The 15,168-nt window shown below is 38.5% G+C and overlaps 1 protein-coding gene across 1 annotated transcript in view; it reads left to right on the top strand.

Annotated features, from left to right (window-relative positions):
* Nucleotides 1–15,168, top strand: part of FLT1 (fms related receptor tyrosine kinase 1) — a 194,570-nt gene that overhangs the window by 102,495 nt on the left and 76,907 nt on the right. Inside the window, exons 13-14 of the mRNA XM_036744332.1 lie at nt 5,195–5,503; nt 10,590–10,736. Of these exons, the coding sequence (XP_036600227.1) occupies nt 5,195–5,503; nt 10,590–10,736 (456 nt within the window). The remainder of the gene's footprint in view (nt 1–5,194; nt 5,504–10,589; nt 10,737–15,168) is intronic.

Here is a 15,168-nt window from a genome sequence, read left to right as displayed (position 1 = left end):
TCTTTGCTCTTTGAGCCCTTCTACTGGGTTCCTGAGTGCCCAAAACTCCTTTCTTCTTCCCATCTGACAAACTACATCCCTTTGTCTCCTAAAACATAATTTAATCCTTCCCCCTGATGTCTTCATAGACTTAACAGAATTTAGGCTTCACAGTTTGTCCGAAACAACCAAGTCCTTACCACTAGTGAATTGAACTCAGGGATTCCTGTAGGAATTTCACTACTTTGAATTTGGGATCCTTACCTTCCCCTACTCTCCTTGGAACATATGATACATAGACATATAATATGTATACTACACAGACAGGATGGATGTGGGATGAATGCTAGGTTACGGTTATGGTATTCACTGCAGATCTTTTGGAATTTGTTTTTTCTTTGAGAGATAGAAGGCAGAGTTAGGAAGACAAGTTCAAATCCAGCCTCAGACACTTTATTAGCTATGTGACACTGGACAAATCACTTAATCTCTCCATGTCTCGGTTTCCTCATCTGTAAAATGGGGCTAATAATAGCCTCTACCTCACAGGGCTGTTTTGAGGATCAGATCAGTTAACATATAGAAAGCGCTTTGGATACCTTAAAGCTCTGTATAAATGTTAGTGATTATTATTAGATATTCTCTCTAGGTTCATCAGATATTTTGGGATCTTTTTTAAACCTGTTTCTTATCCATGCATCAAAATATATGTGGAAAACTATGCAAAGTTGTAGGATGTTTATTTCTGAGAGGCAGATGGCTTAACAGTTGAATTTCAGTAGTAGCAGAAGCAGCATTTACTACAAAATGAGCCAACCACAAAACATATTTGTCCTTCTCTTTTTTCCTGCGTGTGTTTGTGTGTGTGTGTGTGTGTGTGTGTGTGTGTGTGTGTGTGTATGCGCGCTCCTTTGCTGGCACACAGCATGACTATGGGTGTGTTTGCAATTACTGAGGGTGAAACAGGAACAGCACTACCTTATCTCCCTGGTTTCCCAATGTCACTAAATGCATTTTATTTTGAGATTCCTGGTGGTGCTTGGCAAAGATAAACAAAATCTTCCATCAGGAAACCTGGGAGCTATTTCCACAGGAAGTTTCAAATCACTAAAGTAAATAGAAACTCTTTTACATGATCTCAGTGGTGTTACTTAGCTTTACTTGGGCTCTCACCACTGAGATGAGGCATAAAAAATTTAGGGTTTGAGATATTTAAAAAAAAGAATTTGATTGGAAGGTCATGCCATGTCTGGCTTAATGCCTGTGTAGAAACTGCATACCACCATGCCTGAGATATATAGCAAATATAAAATGACACTGTTTTCCAGCAGATTTAATTCTAATATCTTATTGTCTGCAAGATAAAAAAAATGCCTGTCTCCTTTATCATGTCTTGGTCTGTTTTCCAATCCTCCTCTTAGAAGCACGAAAGCTTTCATTGGTTTCCACTCTCCGTGAGCACTGACAGCCTCATAACCTCCAGCAACGCACATGTTCCCAGGTTTCAAATGAATACTTTGGCATTTCTTCAGACAGATAGTTTATAATAAAGCCCAAACCCAGAAAATCAGAAAAACAAGCAAACCAAGATTTAGGAAAAGAGTTGATATAATATCTAATTTTGGACTATTGTCCCCTTAAGGTTTAAAGGTTTCTTTATAGCTTTGTGTGCAGAAGATAATAATAATAATAGTACTACATAGTGCTTTTCATCTTCAAAGCTCTTTGCAAAACGCTGGGCCAAATTCTCTCCTCACATACTGACAAGCCACCGGGTAACAAGCACTGGGTGGTGCCAGAGCCATTAACTAATTATTCTCCAGCATACCCTGATGAGGCATGCCAGACTGACAGTGTGGTGGAGTGGACAGAGCACTGGACTTGTAGCAAAGGCCTGAATTACAGCCCTGGCCCTATCACTTACTGATAGTGGGACCCTGGGCAATGCTTGTGAAAATTCATTTCCTCATTACTGGTGTTGTTTGTTGTTTAGTCATTTCAGTCATGTTCAACTCTGTGACCCCACCTGGGATTTTCTTGGCAAAGCCCCTAGAGTGGTTTGCCATTTCCTTCTCCAGCTCATTTTACAGATGAGGAAACTGAGGCAAATAGGGTCATTAGTAGCATGAGGATAAATTATATGTTCATTACCTACCTTACCTTCTGTTAAGTGTAAAAACCAAATGAGATATTATATGTAAAGTCTAGGCATAAAGTGGCCTGTAAATGTAGATTGTTATTGCAGAAGTCAAATGATTGGTTTAAGATGAAATCTATAGGAAAATCAGAATTAAGAAGGAGAAGCCACCAGCTGGGGAAGCAGGAATTTATGAGAGCTGACAGCTGGGAATAAGTATCTTAAGGGAATGGTGATATTGTCACCACAGGCAGGCTAATTTATTAACTAGTAAATTTGTATTTTAAAAGTAGTTTTTTTTCCCTAAAGATTTTCCAGATTACTTGTGTCTGTTTCAGAAGAAATCTATGGTATTTTCATAAAATCACAGAATGCTAAAACTGGTAAAGGGATTTGGAGATACCCTCATTTTTACCGATGAAGAAACTCAGAGAGATTAAACAACATATCTAAGATTTCACAGCAAATTAGAGTAGCGAAGTCAAGACTTAGATCAACAAAGTTCTCTTGATTTTTCAGACCAAAGTACAGTTTCACATTCTGTGGCCTCCTCTCAATAACTGAGTGAATATCCAACATTTTCTTTACAAAATAGCATCACAGATCTAGAGAAGGAAGAGACCTCACAAACCACCTAGTCATCTCCACCCCTCACTTCACAGACTAGGAAACTGAGACTGAAAGTTTAATGACTTGCACAAAATTACTCAAGTGACAAATTATGATTCAGACCCGACGATCTAGTTTCAAATATATTGTCCTTTCCACAAGAATCACACTGTCTCCCATACCTTTTACTCTCATTGACTAAATAGAAGCTGTCCTTTATCAAAAAATAAATATGGCACTACACAATTCACTCACTGCTGCCCATCTATTTGGTGTGTGCAACAGATGAGAAAGGAATATAGAAGTTCAGAATTCTGAAAAAGTAGAAATTTAGAAAGAACTTAAAAGTTCTAGAACATTCTTATAGAATCTTACAGCCCTACGATTTGAGATATTCTTTGTGATCTCCTCCCTAATGATTCAGATTCAATAACTGTATTGCTATAAGAAAACAAAGTGCTGCATAATGTCAGTTATCAAATGGAAGAATGATGGAGCAGAAAGACCCACTGGACATGGTGTCTAGGAATGACCTGGGTTCAAATCCAGCTTTGGACAATAGGCAGGTCAAATAACCACTCTAAGCCTCAGCTACTTCATCTGTAAAATAGTGATAATAACAATGCCTATAGTATCTACTTTTCAGTGTTACTGTAAGGATAAAAAGAGATTTTGTACTCAAAGTATTATGTAGAAGTCAGATATTTTTGCATTTGCAATGCAAAGATTTGCCAAGTGTTTTACAAACTCTGAGTCCTTTGGCCCATATAATGACTTTATGAATTAAGCACCGCCAATCAGTCCACAAACAACAAGTATTAATTAAATGCCTATTGTGTGCCAGGCACTCTGACTATACAAGTACAAAGAATGAAACAATTCCTACTCACAAGAAACTTACGTTCTAATGGGGAAGCCAAGTACATATAGAATATATTTTGTTATTGTTGAGTTGTTTCAGTGATGTCTGACTCTTTGTGGCCCCATTTGGGGTTTTCTCCGCAAAGATACTGCAGTGGTCTGCCATTTCCTTCTCCAGCTCATTTTATAGATGAGGAAACTGAGACAAACAGGGTAAAGTGACTTGTCCAGGGTCACACAGCGAATGTCTGATGCTAGATCATACTCATGAAGATGAGTCTTCCTGATTCCAAGCCCAGTGCTCTATCCACTGCGCCACCTAGCTGCCCCATGAAAATACATACAATACAAATATAATATTAATAAATACAGACATACACATAATGTATCTTCAATTTTAGAGATAGACTCAGGGGGGGAAGTGACTTTCTCAAGGTCACACAGGTAAGAAGCATCTGTAGGATTCGATCTCATTCAGGTCTCTCCAAATTCTATGTGATAAGCATATATGGAGAGAGACAAACAGGCTTAAACTGCTGAATGACTAGCCCGCATAAAAATGAACTTAGTAAGAACCACTGCTTCCCTTTGGTTAAGCAAGTAGAAGCAACTGAGGCAGTATCGGTATCCTGACTGTCCATCAAATAAAATGTGGGAAACAGGGTGATTTTATTTGAAGTACAGAATACAGACACATGGGTACTGATTTGCATATAATCATCTATTGATTAACCTGGATACTTTATAAATCCTTTGCTGGTCCCTCCAACATCTGGTGCCCTCCCTCCCAATCTTGTATTTAGTACCTTTTTATATATTTGTATTTATTAACTTTACACTTATGCTATCACACACACACACACACACACACACACACACACACACATAGATTATATATACTTATCTCCTCCATTAGAAGGTAAGCATATTGAGCATATTGCCTTGTTTCTTTCTTTGTACTTAAATCCAATGTGCCTATTACAGGGCCTGGGCATGTAGGAGGCTCTTAATAAATACTTGTTGATTGATTGACTTCCAAAACCATAACCTCTTTTAGATTGTTTTGACTATTTAGTTTTTTTTCTTTGTATCCCCAGAGCCCAGCACAGTGATTTATAGCTTAAAATAAATTCTTATTGATTGATTGAAAATATATTTGGCTTTCCATGTAAACAGCTACATAGACAGCTTCCCAATTGCCAGTGGTGAATACTATATTTGAGAAAGTTCTTAAGAATGGTCTCTACCCAAGTTTAAAAAAAACCAAATTAACTTTGAAGATACCCTTTGGCCTAAGAAGGAAATTGTCATCCTTATATTTATGAATGCAGATTGGAGAGCTTTTTGTTCTGGGCTCTATTTCCTGCTTCACCACTGACTATATGAGACCTTGGGTAACTCAGTTTCTCTGTGCCATGTTTTATTTATTGCCAAAGACTAGGAAAAAAAGGATACTTAATACTCTTTTCTCTGGGATACTGTAAATTCTCAGGCAAGAACAGACCAAGAGGACATCCTTGTAACTGAGACATACATGGTAGTTGCTAGCATCTCATAGTAAAACATAGATTCTCCAAGAATCTGACCTTTTTTGATTTTTGTTTGTAGATGTGCCTAATGGATTTCATGTTAACTTGGAAAAAATGCCTGCTGAAGGAGAAGATCTGAAATTGTCTTGCATGGTCAGCAAATTCTTATACAGAGACATTACTTGGATCTTGCTTCGAACAGTGAACAATCGAACGATGCACCACAGCATCAGCAAACAAAAAATGGCTGTCACCAAGGACTACTCCATCACACTGAATCTCACCATCAAGAATGTTTCTCTGGAAGATTCAGGCACCTATGCCTGCAGAGCCAGGAACATTTATACCGGGGAAGAAATTCTTCAAAAGAAAGAAGTTACAATTAGAGGTGAGCACTGCAACAAAAAGGCTGTTTTCTCTCGGATCTCCAAATTTAAAAGCACAAGGAATGATTGTACCACACAAAATAATGTAAAACATTAAAGGACTCATTTTTTTAAAAAAGTAACAGTTGTCTCATATCAGCTTGATTTCTTGTCACTGTTGCTACCTTTCAGGCTCTGAGGAGGTGCTCCTCCCAAAAGGGGTTTGGAGATGATGCCAGTAATAATGAGACACCAAAATAACAACCTGTGGGCTTCCAATTCAGTTCTAATGGGTCTGCTTTCTTTGACCAACTTGGTGCACGTTTGGATTTGGAGGATCCCTGCCCTGCATTCTCTGTGTTGTTTTTGTTCTTTGCTGTCTTCTCCTGACTGATAAGCAACAACTTGGGACTGATCTTTTGCTTCCACTTTGATGCCAACTTCTTTTTTAAAAAAAGTGTTAAAGCTGCATAAACTGAATAATTTAAACAAATGATGGTTTCTGCCAAAGATGGACATGAATAAGTTAATTTTCCAGCTCAGAATGAGTACAGTTGAATTTGAGACTCTGGACCTCAACCTGGTTTGGTTTTGTATTTTTTTCATCCTATCTTGTCTTGTAAATATCACCTGCTTATTAGCACATTACCATGCTTATTTATTTGAAATGCTTTTCTACATTAAGCACATTATTTCTGTACCGCATCTTCTAAACGAGGCCCCAAAGCTGCAAAATGTTGGTATAACTCAGAGATATTAAAACTATGAACCAATGTTAAATGCAGATGGATGGACCCCATTGTCTTCATCTGATGCACATCCAGGTAGTTGACAGATGGTTCCATTTTATGCAGATTCCCTGTATTAATCTGGGTTCCTGGACCAAGGGTGGGTTATACCTCCAATTTCATGCTTTTGTCTCCTGCGTGTTCTTTTAAAGGACTTTATCATGTTAAAATGATGTCATTCAAAGACTGACTACTTTCAGTCTATCAAAGGGGTAAAGGCTATTATATGTGTGGAGGTTTATTGGTTACTCTAAATTTTAAAAAAGTCCCACCCTCCCCATATTGCAAGTGTTAATAGGATTATTTATGGGGATTGAGAAATGGCAAAACTAAAGAATTAGCATTAAAGATCATTTTCAAATACACAAATACTCGAGTGTTTTTAGCATTGGTGGTGGCGGTTATGGTCGATTTTTTTTTCAGGAGAGGTTTTAATGTCTTATTATAATAATAAAAAGAAGTCTGCACTTGAGGGGAAAAAAGTGCCTGTTTTCCACAGGTCTGGTAATGCTTTATTATGTTGATTTCATTTATGATTGATCATTTTATGTACTGGTATGAGCCATAGCAAAACAAGCTATAGTGACCAAAATAGCCCCTGCAGGGAAACAAAGTAGCTGAGCAGCTAAACAAGGGGGTGACAACATGACAACTTCTCGTGCTTGGGAACTCAGCAGACGGTTTCCTCCTTTAGGTAACCGGCTCTGTCCCACGGCTAAACTTGTCTTTCACATGGGAATTGCTTTTGTCGAGTGTGAAAGAGTAAACAATAGCATTTCCCCAGAATGCCAGTTTTATGGAGCCTAATATGCTTGGAAAACAATTAGTAACCTGGAAGTTGTCAGCCCAAAGGAAAGAATAATCAATTGTATCTTGAAATTTTACCTATAACCCTCTGGCCTAGCTTTTTTGTTCCTTATAAGTCAGTATGTTAGCCTTCAGAAAACAATGCCTTTGTACCACAGAACTTGGGGCCTTAAATTCAAGCAAAAAAAAAAAGTAAGTGAAAGAATTGGGGCTTGCTTTTGAAATGTGGTAAACTGGGCCAGCAGTACTTAGCATTTTCCTCCCCTGGAAAAAAAAAGATATGCGAAACTCTCCCTCTTTGGTGGTGGTTGTGGAGAGCACGATTTCCAGCAGGGAGGTGGGCATTATAAAGGGATGGGCATTATAAGGGATGGGCATTATACTTTATGAATTCCATTGTAACTCTTCTTCACAGGGTAATTGATTCTTGCCAGGGAGCCTCATAAAAGAAAAAACAATTATATAGTTTGATGGGGGGAAGAAGGTGACGAGAAAGCACAAAGGAAACACTAGAGATGGAGAAGGGATATGAGGCTGGTTCCTTAGTCCCTGGTCTATATGGAGGCCAAGCGCTTTGTATTTATGGAAAACTGCTCAAATCGATGCTGCCCACATGGTTCTGGATGGTTTCTTGGGTCCTCTGGCCTCCGGAGTGGTTGTGAAAGTACATCCTCAGGACAGAATTTGGGGGCCTCACCATGAAAAGTAAACAAAAGTAACTACTCATTAACGCTCCTAGGAATATAGGACTTGGAAGAACTGTCTATAGTGACTGGTATCCAGCTAGAACATGTTACTCCTGAACCTCCTCATCTTGGACTGAACATCAGCCACATCTTACCATCTTCTGGAAATTTTTATCTACTTCCATCAAGTAGCTTAAACTAATAATTATTGTTTCCATGTGCCTTCGTTGTTGAAACTATCATAATATGTTGTGTCATAAAGTGGGAGCTGACAAAATGTAATTCCCTGGTTGACTTATGTAACAAAGTTTGCCCATCATAAACTAGCCTAAAGAGAGGCTTTTCACCTGGGAGAACATTTTTTTTAGAAATGTGTACAGAGAAATAAGCAACTCTGTTATGTGTTTGTAGCACACCTACACTAACATGAAACATATCTGAGATTCCCATATTTGATTTTGCAGCCATTCTGTTTCTTCTTGTCTGAGGGCTAGGCCTGGGGAGGTGGAGAGGGAGTAGGGAGGGGAATTCTCCTAAAAGTATTTATTTTTTTGGTTAGGAGATTATCTGGGGTGCAAGGAAGCTCAAATCTCATACTGATGCTTTCATTGTTTGTAGCCTCGAAAATAATAGTGATGATGTGAACACAGAATTTAGATTTCACTTTAATATCAAAGAGAAAAAGCACGAGGGATATGATTTCCTGGGATGAGGAGCAGGGAAAACATCCAAGATGGGAAGGGGCATAAGTAAATGAACTAGGTCTCATTCTTAAACTGGATTCTTCAAAGTTAGTCCCCACTGTGAAAGCCCCTGGTCAATGTATGAAATCAAATTTTAAAAAAATCTAACTAGTCCAAGACACGGTAGATGCAATATATGGCCATTCTTTATTATCTTGGCTTGCCTCATTGACATGTTTGGGGTCTTGCTGTGGTAACATGTCAAACTTGTAAAGATAAAACATGGGCATGGTGTCATAAATGGAAACCTTTGATGTGCAGCTGTGTTTTCAAATGAAAAAAGCTGCATGACAGACATTGCCCAGAATGCAAAAGGAGGAATAGAATAATATTTCTGCCTATGGGGCCCAGCTAGAGGAGAAAACTCCTAGGTTGGCAGATGACCGAGTACAGTCATCCTGGTCTGAAGAAGGCTACGGCAATCAGACTACCCTCTACCCCCGACAATATTGTACTTTGCCTTCGGACTTCATGTTTTACGAAAGGACAAAGGACTAATAAGCTACAGAAATCTATCCTAACAGATAGTAACCCTGTCATGTTATACTGCTTCAGCAATATTTTTTTAAGAAGTTATGTGGTGGTGTCTTTCACATAAAATTTCTAAATTGCATTAATTAGTGGTGATGCAGAGTTTGCCTGAAGGAATTAAAAAGAGAAGGATTTGGGGAGTCTTTGGAATCCCGCAGGGAGCCTCGGAATTAATGAAATCATTTCAGTGTATCACCCCTTGCAGCCCTGTATCCACTCCTAAGCTGCCTTCACTGTTACATTATACTAAGAGGAGGAAACAAAGCAGTTAGCAAGTGTCAGAGAAAGCTGATACTGTATGAGTGAAACCACTGATGTAGCATGTGTAAGATTTGCCAAAGATGTTTTCATTTCTGTTTCAGGATCTGAAGAGGGCGATTTGGGTGGGTGGGGGAAAGACATTAGCCACTATTGTTTTTCTTACTTTTTGGAAACTTGGGCTGCCGATCTATCACCAGCATAAACAGAATGTATACATATCAGCAGGACTGACTTAATATTGCCTTGTAGAGAGACTGTATTCATTGGGGGTACTCCTGTCCTTGTGTGGGATTTTTAATGTTGTAATGTATTGCATCCTATGTATTAGAATTCATTTTGTTGTACTATATTGTTTGGCATTTTATTAAAATAAATTGTATTGTATCATATTTGTAAGTTTTAAGAGATAAAATGGATAATATAAAATATAATATTTGTACTATTATATAGTGCAAAAAACTACAGACCTGTGCCTCTGCCTCTTGAATTGGTCCTTTGGACTCTCCTGCACTGGGGAAGGAGGGGAGAAGTGGGGAGAAAACAATCAATAAAGCTGCCACACTTAATGAAATACCTCTGTTTGGTCTGTTGCCTTGAAAGTTATGCTGGGATGAAAGCTTAAGTGGGAAACCATTTTGAACCATTGCCTAGAAGATCATAATACTTGCTATATACATAAATAGCAACTTTTTGTTTATTTATTTATATTGCCCTTTCACATATTATCAGGTTTTGAGGTCTGTGATATCTCCTTTAGAAAATAGGACTCAAACTGGATCTTCCTGGAATTGCTGATATTTGAGGGGTTTACACACGCACACACACACACACACTCCAATAAAGACATGTGTAATTATATCTTCTGTCCCCAAATCCACCATAATCCTATATAAAACCATGTTGCAAAGTCAGGTCTCTTGACAATTGTTCTGGATCTTTGGTTTTTAAAACAAGTGCTTCTCAGGAGAGGAAAATGAATTAGTGTAATTGTAGTGTGCCAACATCTTTGAAATAAAATCTGATAGGAACCTTCCATTAATCCTTGCTAATACTCTCTGTGTCCCGGTTTTTAATTTAGCATCCTAGTATTAGCCTTAGGAGAGGGAAGAATCTGTTGACCATAGACTGACTCTGGAGACAAAATAATGGAGTGTAGACATCAATAAAGCTTTGGGTGGAATGCTTTCACAATTCACTTTGATGTTTGTAGTTTATATTTAAAGTGGTGATCGTGAAGATGCAAGTCGGATGAAAACTGATGAATAACCAAAGCTCCCTTTCTTTATTTACTAGATCAGGAAGCACCCTACCTCCTCCGTAACCTCAGTGATCAGATAGTGGCCATCAGCAACTCCACCACTTTAGACTGTCAGGCAAAAGGTGTGCCAGAACCACAGATAACCTGGTTTAAAAACAACCATGAAATACAGCAAGAGCCAGGTAAGAGGCTCCTTACTCATCCTTCCTCTTTCCCATTCTCCACTGACCTTCCTCTCTTTTCATTTTTCCATTACTTCCTCTTAGATCAAGGGTTCCTCACCTTGTTTGTATCATGGATCCCTCTTGCAGTCTGGTAAAGTCCATATATGGCACCCTTCTCAGAATCCTGTTTTTAAATGCATAAAGTAAAATACAGAGGATTGCAAAGGCAACCATTTATACTGAAAGACATATGTATGTTTTCTACCATCCAAGTTCATGGACTCCCTGAGATTATTCACAGATCCCATGTTAAGAACCCCATTCTGATGCTTACACTGGTAGAGTTTTTGGAATTGAACTGCCCACACCAGGCTCTCCTTCAGGTTGTAACTTCTACAGTTAATTATAAGGAATGCCATCACTAAATCTTCAACTCAACACAGCATATCACCAGGGGTATGCTAGAGCCAGCTCATACTGGCTCACAAAAGTGGACTGTTAAATTTTTTCAATATGAGCTTTAACATATTGGATATCTGCAAGGACCATAAATCAGGGTTTGACTGATGGTTTTGCTGAATTCTGGACTTAAGAAAGTGATGGGAAAAATTTTTAATGCAGATTAAACTTAAAAGTGTGCCATGCGAGTATTATTTTATTCAGAAAGCTGATTGTTAAACATTTACTGGCACACCACTTTGTAATTTTAACTTTAATGAGACTCTACCACAGTCTGCTCAAATACTACCTTACTTTAGATAATTGGATCACAAACAATGATTGGCAAACCACTATAAAACAAACCTGAAAACTGCAAGGTCAGGAACTCTGTGCTTGAAGACAGAATAATGATGAGGGTGACAGTAGGCTCATATTTATGTAATGTTTAAAAGTTTACAGGGAGATTTCCTCAAGATGATCCCATAAGGAATAGGTGGTGTAAGTATTAACCCAATTTACAGAGGAAGTAATTCTTCCCCATAGAGGTGGACGACTTGCCTCCGGTCAGGATTAGGACTCAGATCTAGATCCCTTGATTCCAAGTCCAGAGTTCCTCCATAAGTTTGCATACCTGAACTACAGAAAGCTCTGAAAGCTGAATTTTGCCCATTTAAACTGTTTTCCTTTTGGTTTATAACTATAACAAAGCTATTCTTCTAAGAAATTAAAGGATGTTACAAAAATCTCAATTCAATAGGAGTGGAATCGATTTTTTCCCTTACGGAAAAAGATGCATCAAAGTCACCTTTCCATTTTCATTGGTTAAACGGGACTCTTACTGGCTTGTGTGGACGTTGTAACTGTCTTTCCTGCTAAGTTTTAGAGTAGTTCCAACAAATAGCAGCCTGTCGACCGTCTGCCTCCTAATAACTGGGTCTGCATCATGAAAGCATTTGCCCCTTATTGGCAAATTGGTGTCATATAAAATTGATATTATATAAGTTAAACTATACAGAAAATAGTTTTTCCTCTGACTCCTGTTACGTGCTTTTCTTTTTCTAATTCCCAACATAGTCTGTTTTGATTGTTCCTGAAACCATGTAGCAGCCTCTGTAGCTCTGCAGAAGTCCTTTTTCTGTTCCAACTTTTTTTTTTAAATTGGGGATTTGGAGGAAGATGGATATGATTTGCTTATCAAATTTCTGCATGATAAAGAGCTGAGAGTGATGACTAATACAGCAGAAAATAGAAATTAGGATGCCAGAAGCTCTTGAGACTTTAGAACTAGACAAAATCTACCAAGACAAAACCTAATAAAAATAAGTAAGATAAGCATACTCAGGTTTAAAAAACTGCAATAAATACCTAATAGAAAATGTGACTAGACAGTAGTTCTTGTGAAAATGACCAAGAAGCTTACATAGCTTCTTTTTGGAAGCTTCAGTATCATGATGAATCAGAAGTGTGACATGACAGCCAAAAAATGAATGCAATCTTCTACTACATTAATAGAAGTATTGGTGAAACTCTTCCTTGGTCAGACCACATTTCTAAGAGTTCACTCAGCTCTAAGTCAGTCCATTGACAAACTGATTCCTGACTAGAAGAAGATGGTTAGAATGGGGGGAAGTCTCAAACCATAGTCTATGAATATCTGTTGAAGAGGAGGGTGGAATGTTTAAGAAACAGGGGGTATTTTTTAAAAAGAGAAAGAAAGTGTTTTAAACTTTAAAAGGGGAAAAAGCTTAGGAAAACATGTTCATTGTCTTCAAATGCTCTAAAGGTAGTCACACTAAAAATGGGATTAGATTTATTCTGCTTCACTCCAGTTTGCAGAACTTGGATTAATAGGGGAAAGTTGTGAAGTGGAAGATTTCAGTTCAATACAAGAAAGAATTTCTGAGTGATGAGCTGTTCAAAAGTAAAAGAGGCAGTCTTGGGAGGTAGTGAGTTTCCTATGGTGCCATAACTAGCAATTTTGCCACCTGGGAGAAGAAACACAGCATGCTCCTGGGGCAAGCTGCACTACATGCCCTCTAATCAACCTTGAGTGGGAAGGGAGTACCAAAAGAGATCCAGGCTTCCCCTTTGCTGGGACTCCAGGGGGCCACTACTAGGGAGGCTGCCACTCTTGGGAGAGCAGAGTTAACTGGGTTTGGAAGGAACTCACCTGGCATATGGCCACCAACAGGTAGGAAGCATGCCATCTGGTACCTTCCTAATTTAATTAGTCTTGCTAATCAGTTTCCAAGCTGCTGAAGCAGAGAACATGCTGCTAAAAAGTTAAAAGTTCATATTTTTTATAATCATAATAATTTTTTGTGTTCTCTCTATTCCAGTGCCCTGGGACAAAGCCCTAGTTGCTTTGACTTAGTTACAGTTCTTAATTTCCTGCCATTGAAAGTATTTGAGCCAAAACTAAAGCACCATTCATTTGTCAGAGATCTCATAGAGGCCAGTCATAACTTCAAGTGGGGGTAAGGTGGGAGAGGGGCTGTTCCAACTTTGAGATGTTCAATGTTAAAGTCAAATAAATACACACAAGTTTTTTATGCTGAAGAAGGTAACTCAGAAAGAACTAGTCTCGAATCCTGCCTCTAATACATACTGGCTGGGCAGAAATGCTCTAAGTCTCTAAGTGGCAGAAAAGATTCTAGCCTGCATCAGTAGAGTTTTCTCACTCGGGAGTTGCCTGTATCAATTATACCACAAGTGAAATCCCTACCCATTTGCTGGATAGGACAGTAGTCGGAGTTCAAAATTTTAGGTAGGTGGGATGTCTTAGGACAGTCAGTTTTTTTCAAAAGAGTTTCAGCTATGCTTCATTGTCTGTTTTGCCTACGTCATAGAATTTTTAGGATGTAAGCACCTTTAAGGATTATCTACCTTAACTTGTTCTTTCTATATACAAAGAAACAGATTCAGAGAGACGAAGTGACTTCCCAAGTTCACATAGCAAAATACAGGAATATCAAGATTTCTTCAGATGTGCAGTGCTGTTGGATGACTAAGTTAATGTGTAGGGAGTTCACAAACAACTATGAAATTGACTTCAATTCACGTCAATGTCCGTACTTTGAGTATATTGAAGCCTTGGGGCTGAAGAGCGGGAATAAAAATAGTGACATCGTTGTTTTAGGAATAATAGCTTCTTTTCTCTACAGGTCAAGGGAAAATTTCCCTTATATTGTCTTGGATGTTGATGGGTTCTTTTGGATGGGGTTCCAGGGCACTCTGGGAAAGTCAGAGCATCGGGCCAGAGCAAGATGGCTTCCACTTGTGAGATCCTAATGTCCCTTCTGAAGGCACATGGGTGCTTCAGAAAAAATCAGCTTTCTTCCAGCTATTTCTTTTGCTGCTCCTGTGACCAGCTAGGAGAATGTCCATTCTCTGTGTGGTGGTTTTGAAGTACAATGGAAAAGTTTCCAAGAGCATTCTTGATATAAGGATCGTTAACGCGCTCATTTCAAGCTGAGCATTTTTCCACAGACCTTTAGAGAGTTACAGTGAATGGGAAAAAAATTCACATGGAGCAAACTACCCGTTCATAAAGGCATCAAAATGGGTCACAGTACAGAGAATATAGCAGCTAAAAGGAAACTCTGAATTACAGAATCTGAGTTGTAAGAGACTACAGAAACCATTTTTGTCCAACTGTACCTGACCAAGAATGCCTTCTTTAATGTTTCTCCCCAAATTGTCATCTTTCCTCTGCTTAAAGACCTCCAATGAAGATAAACCCACTATCTTTGGAGGGCACCAAAGTTTCCATTCAGAGTGCATTTTATTATCCTTACTCATTAATGGGATTAGGACCATTATTGTTGAGAAGGGAGTCATGAAATGAAAACTAAGATAATTCTAAGGGGATTTTCTTAGAAGACTCTCAGAAGGTCTCAAGAGCAATGATTCAAATATGTTAGAGATGTGGAACACCATAAATTGAAACAATGCAGAAGCATCAGGGAGCTATATATGAGAGGGACTTTGAATAGAATGGGATGTTGAG

The sequence above is a fragment of the Trichosurus vulpecula genome, chromosome 2 (assembly GCF_011100635.1).
Source record: "Trichosurus vulpecula isolate mTriVul1 chromosome 2, mTriVul1.pri, whole genome shotgun sequence".
Classification (NCBI taxonomy): Eukaryota; Metazoa; Chordata; class Mammalia; order Diprotodontia; family Phalangeridae; genus Trichosurus; species Trichosurus vulpecula.
This window is presented reverse-complemented; position numbering and strand designations above follow the sequence as displayed.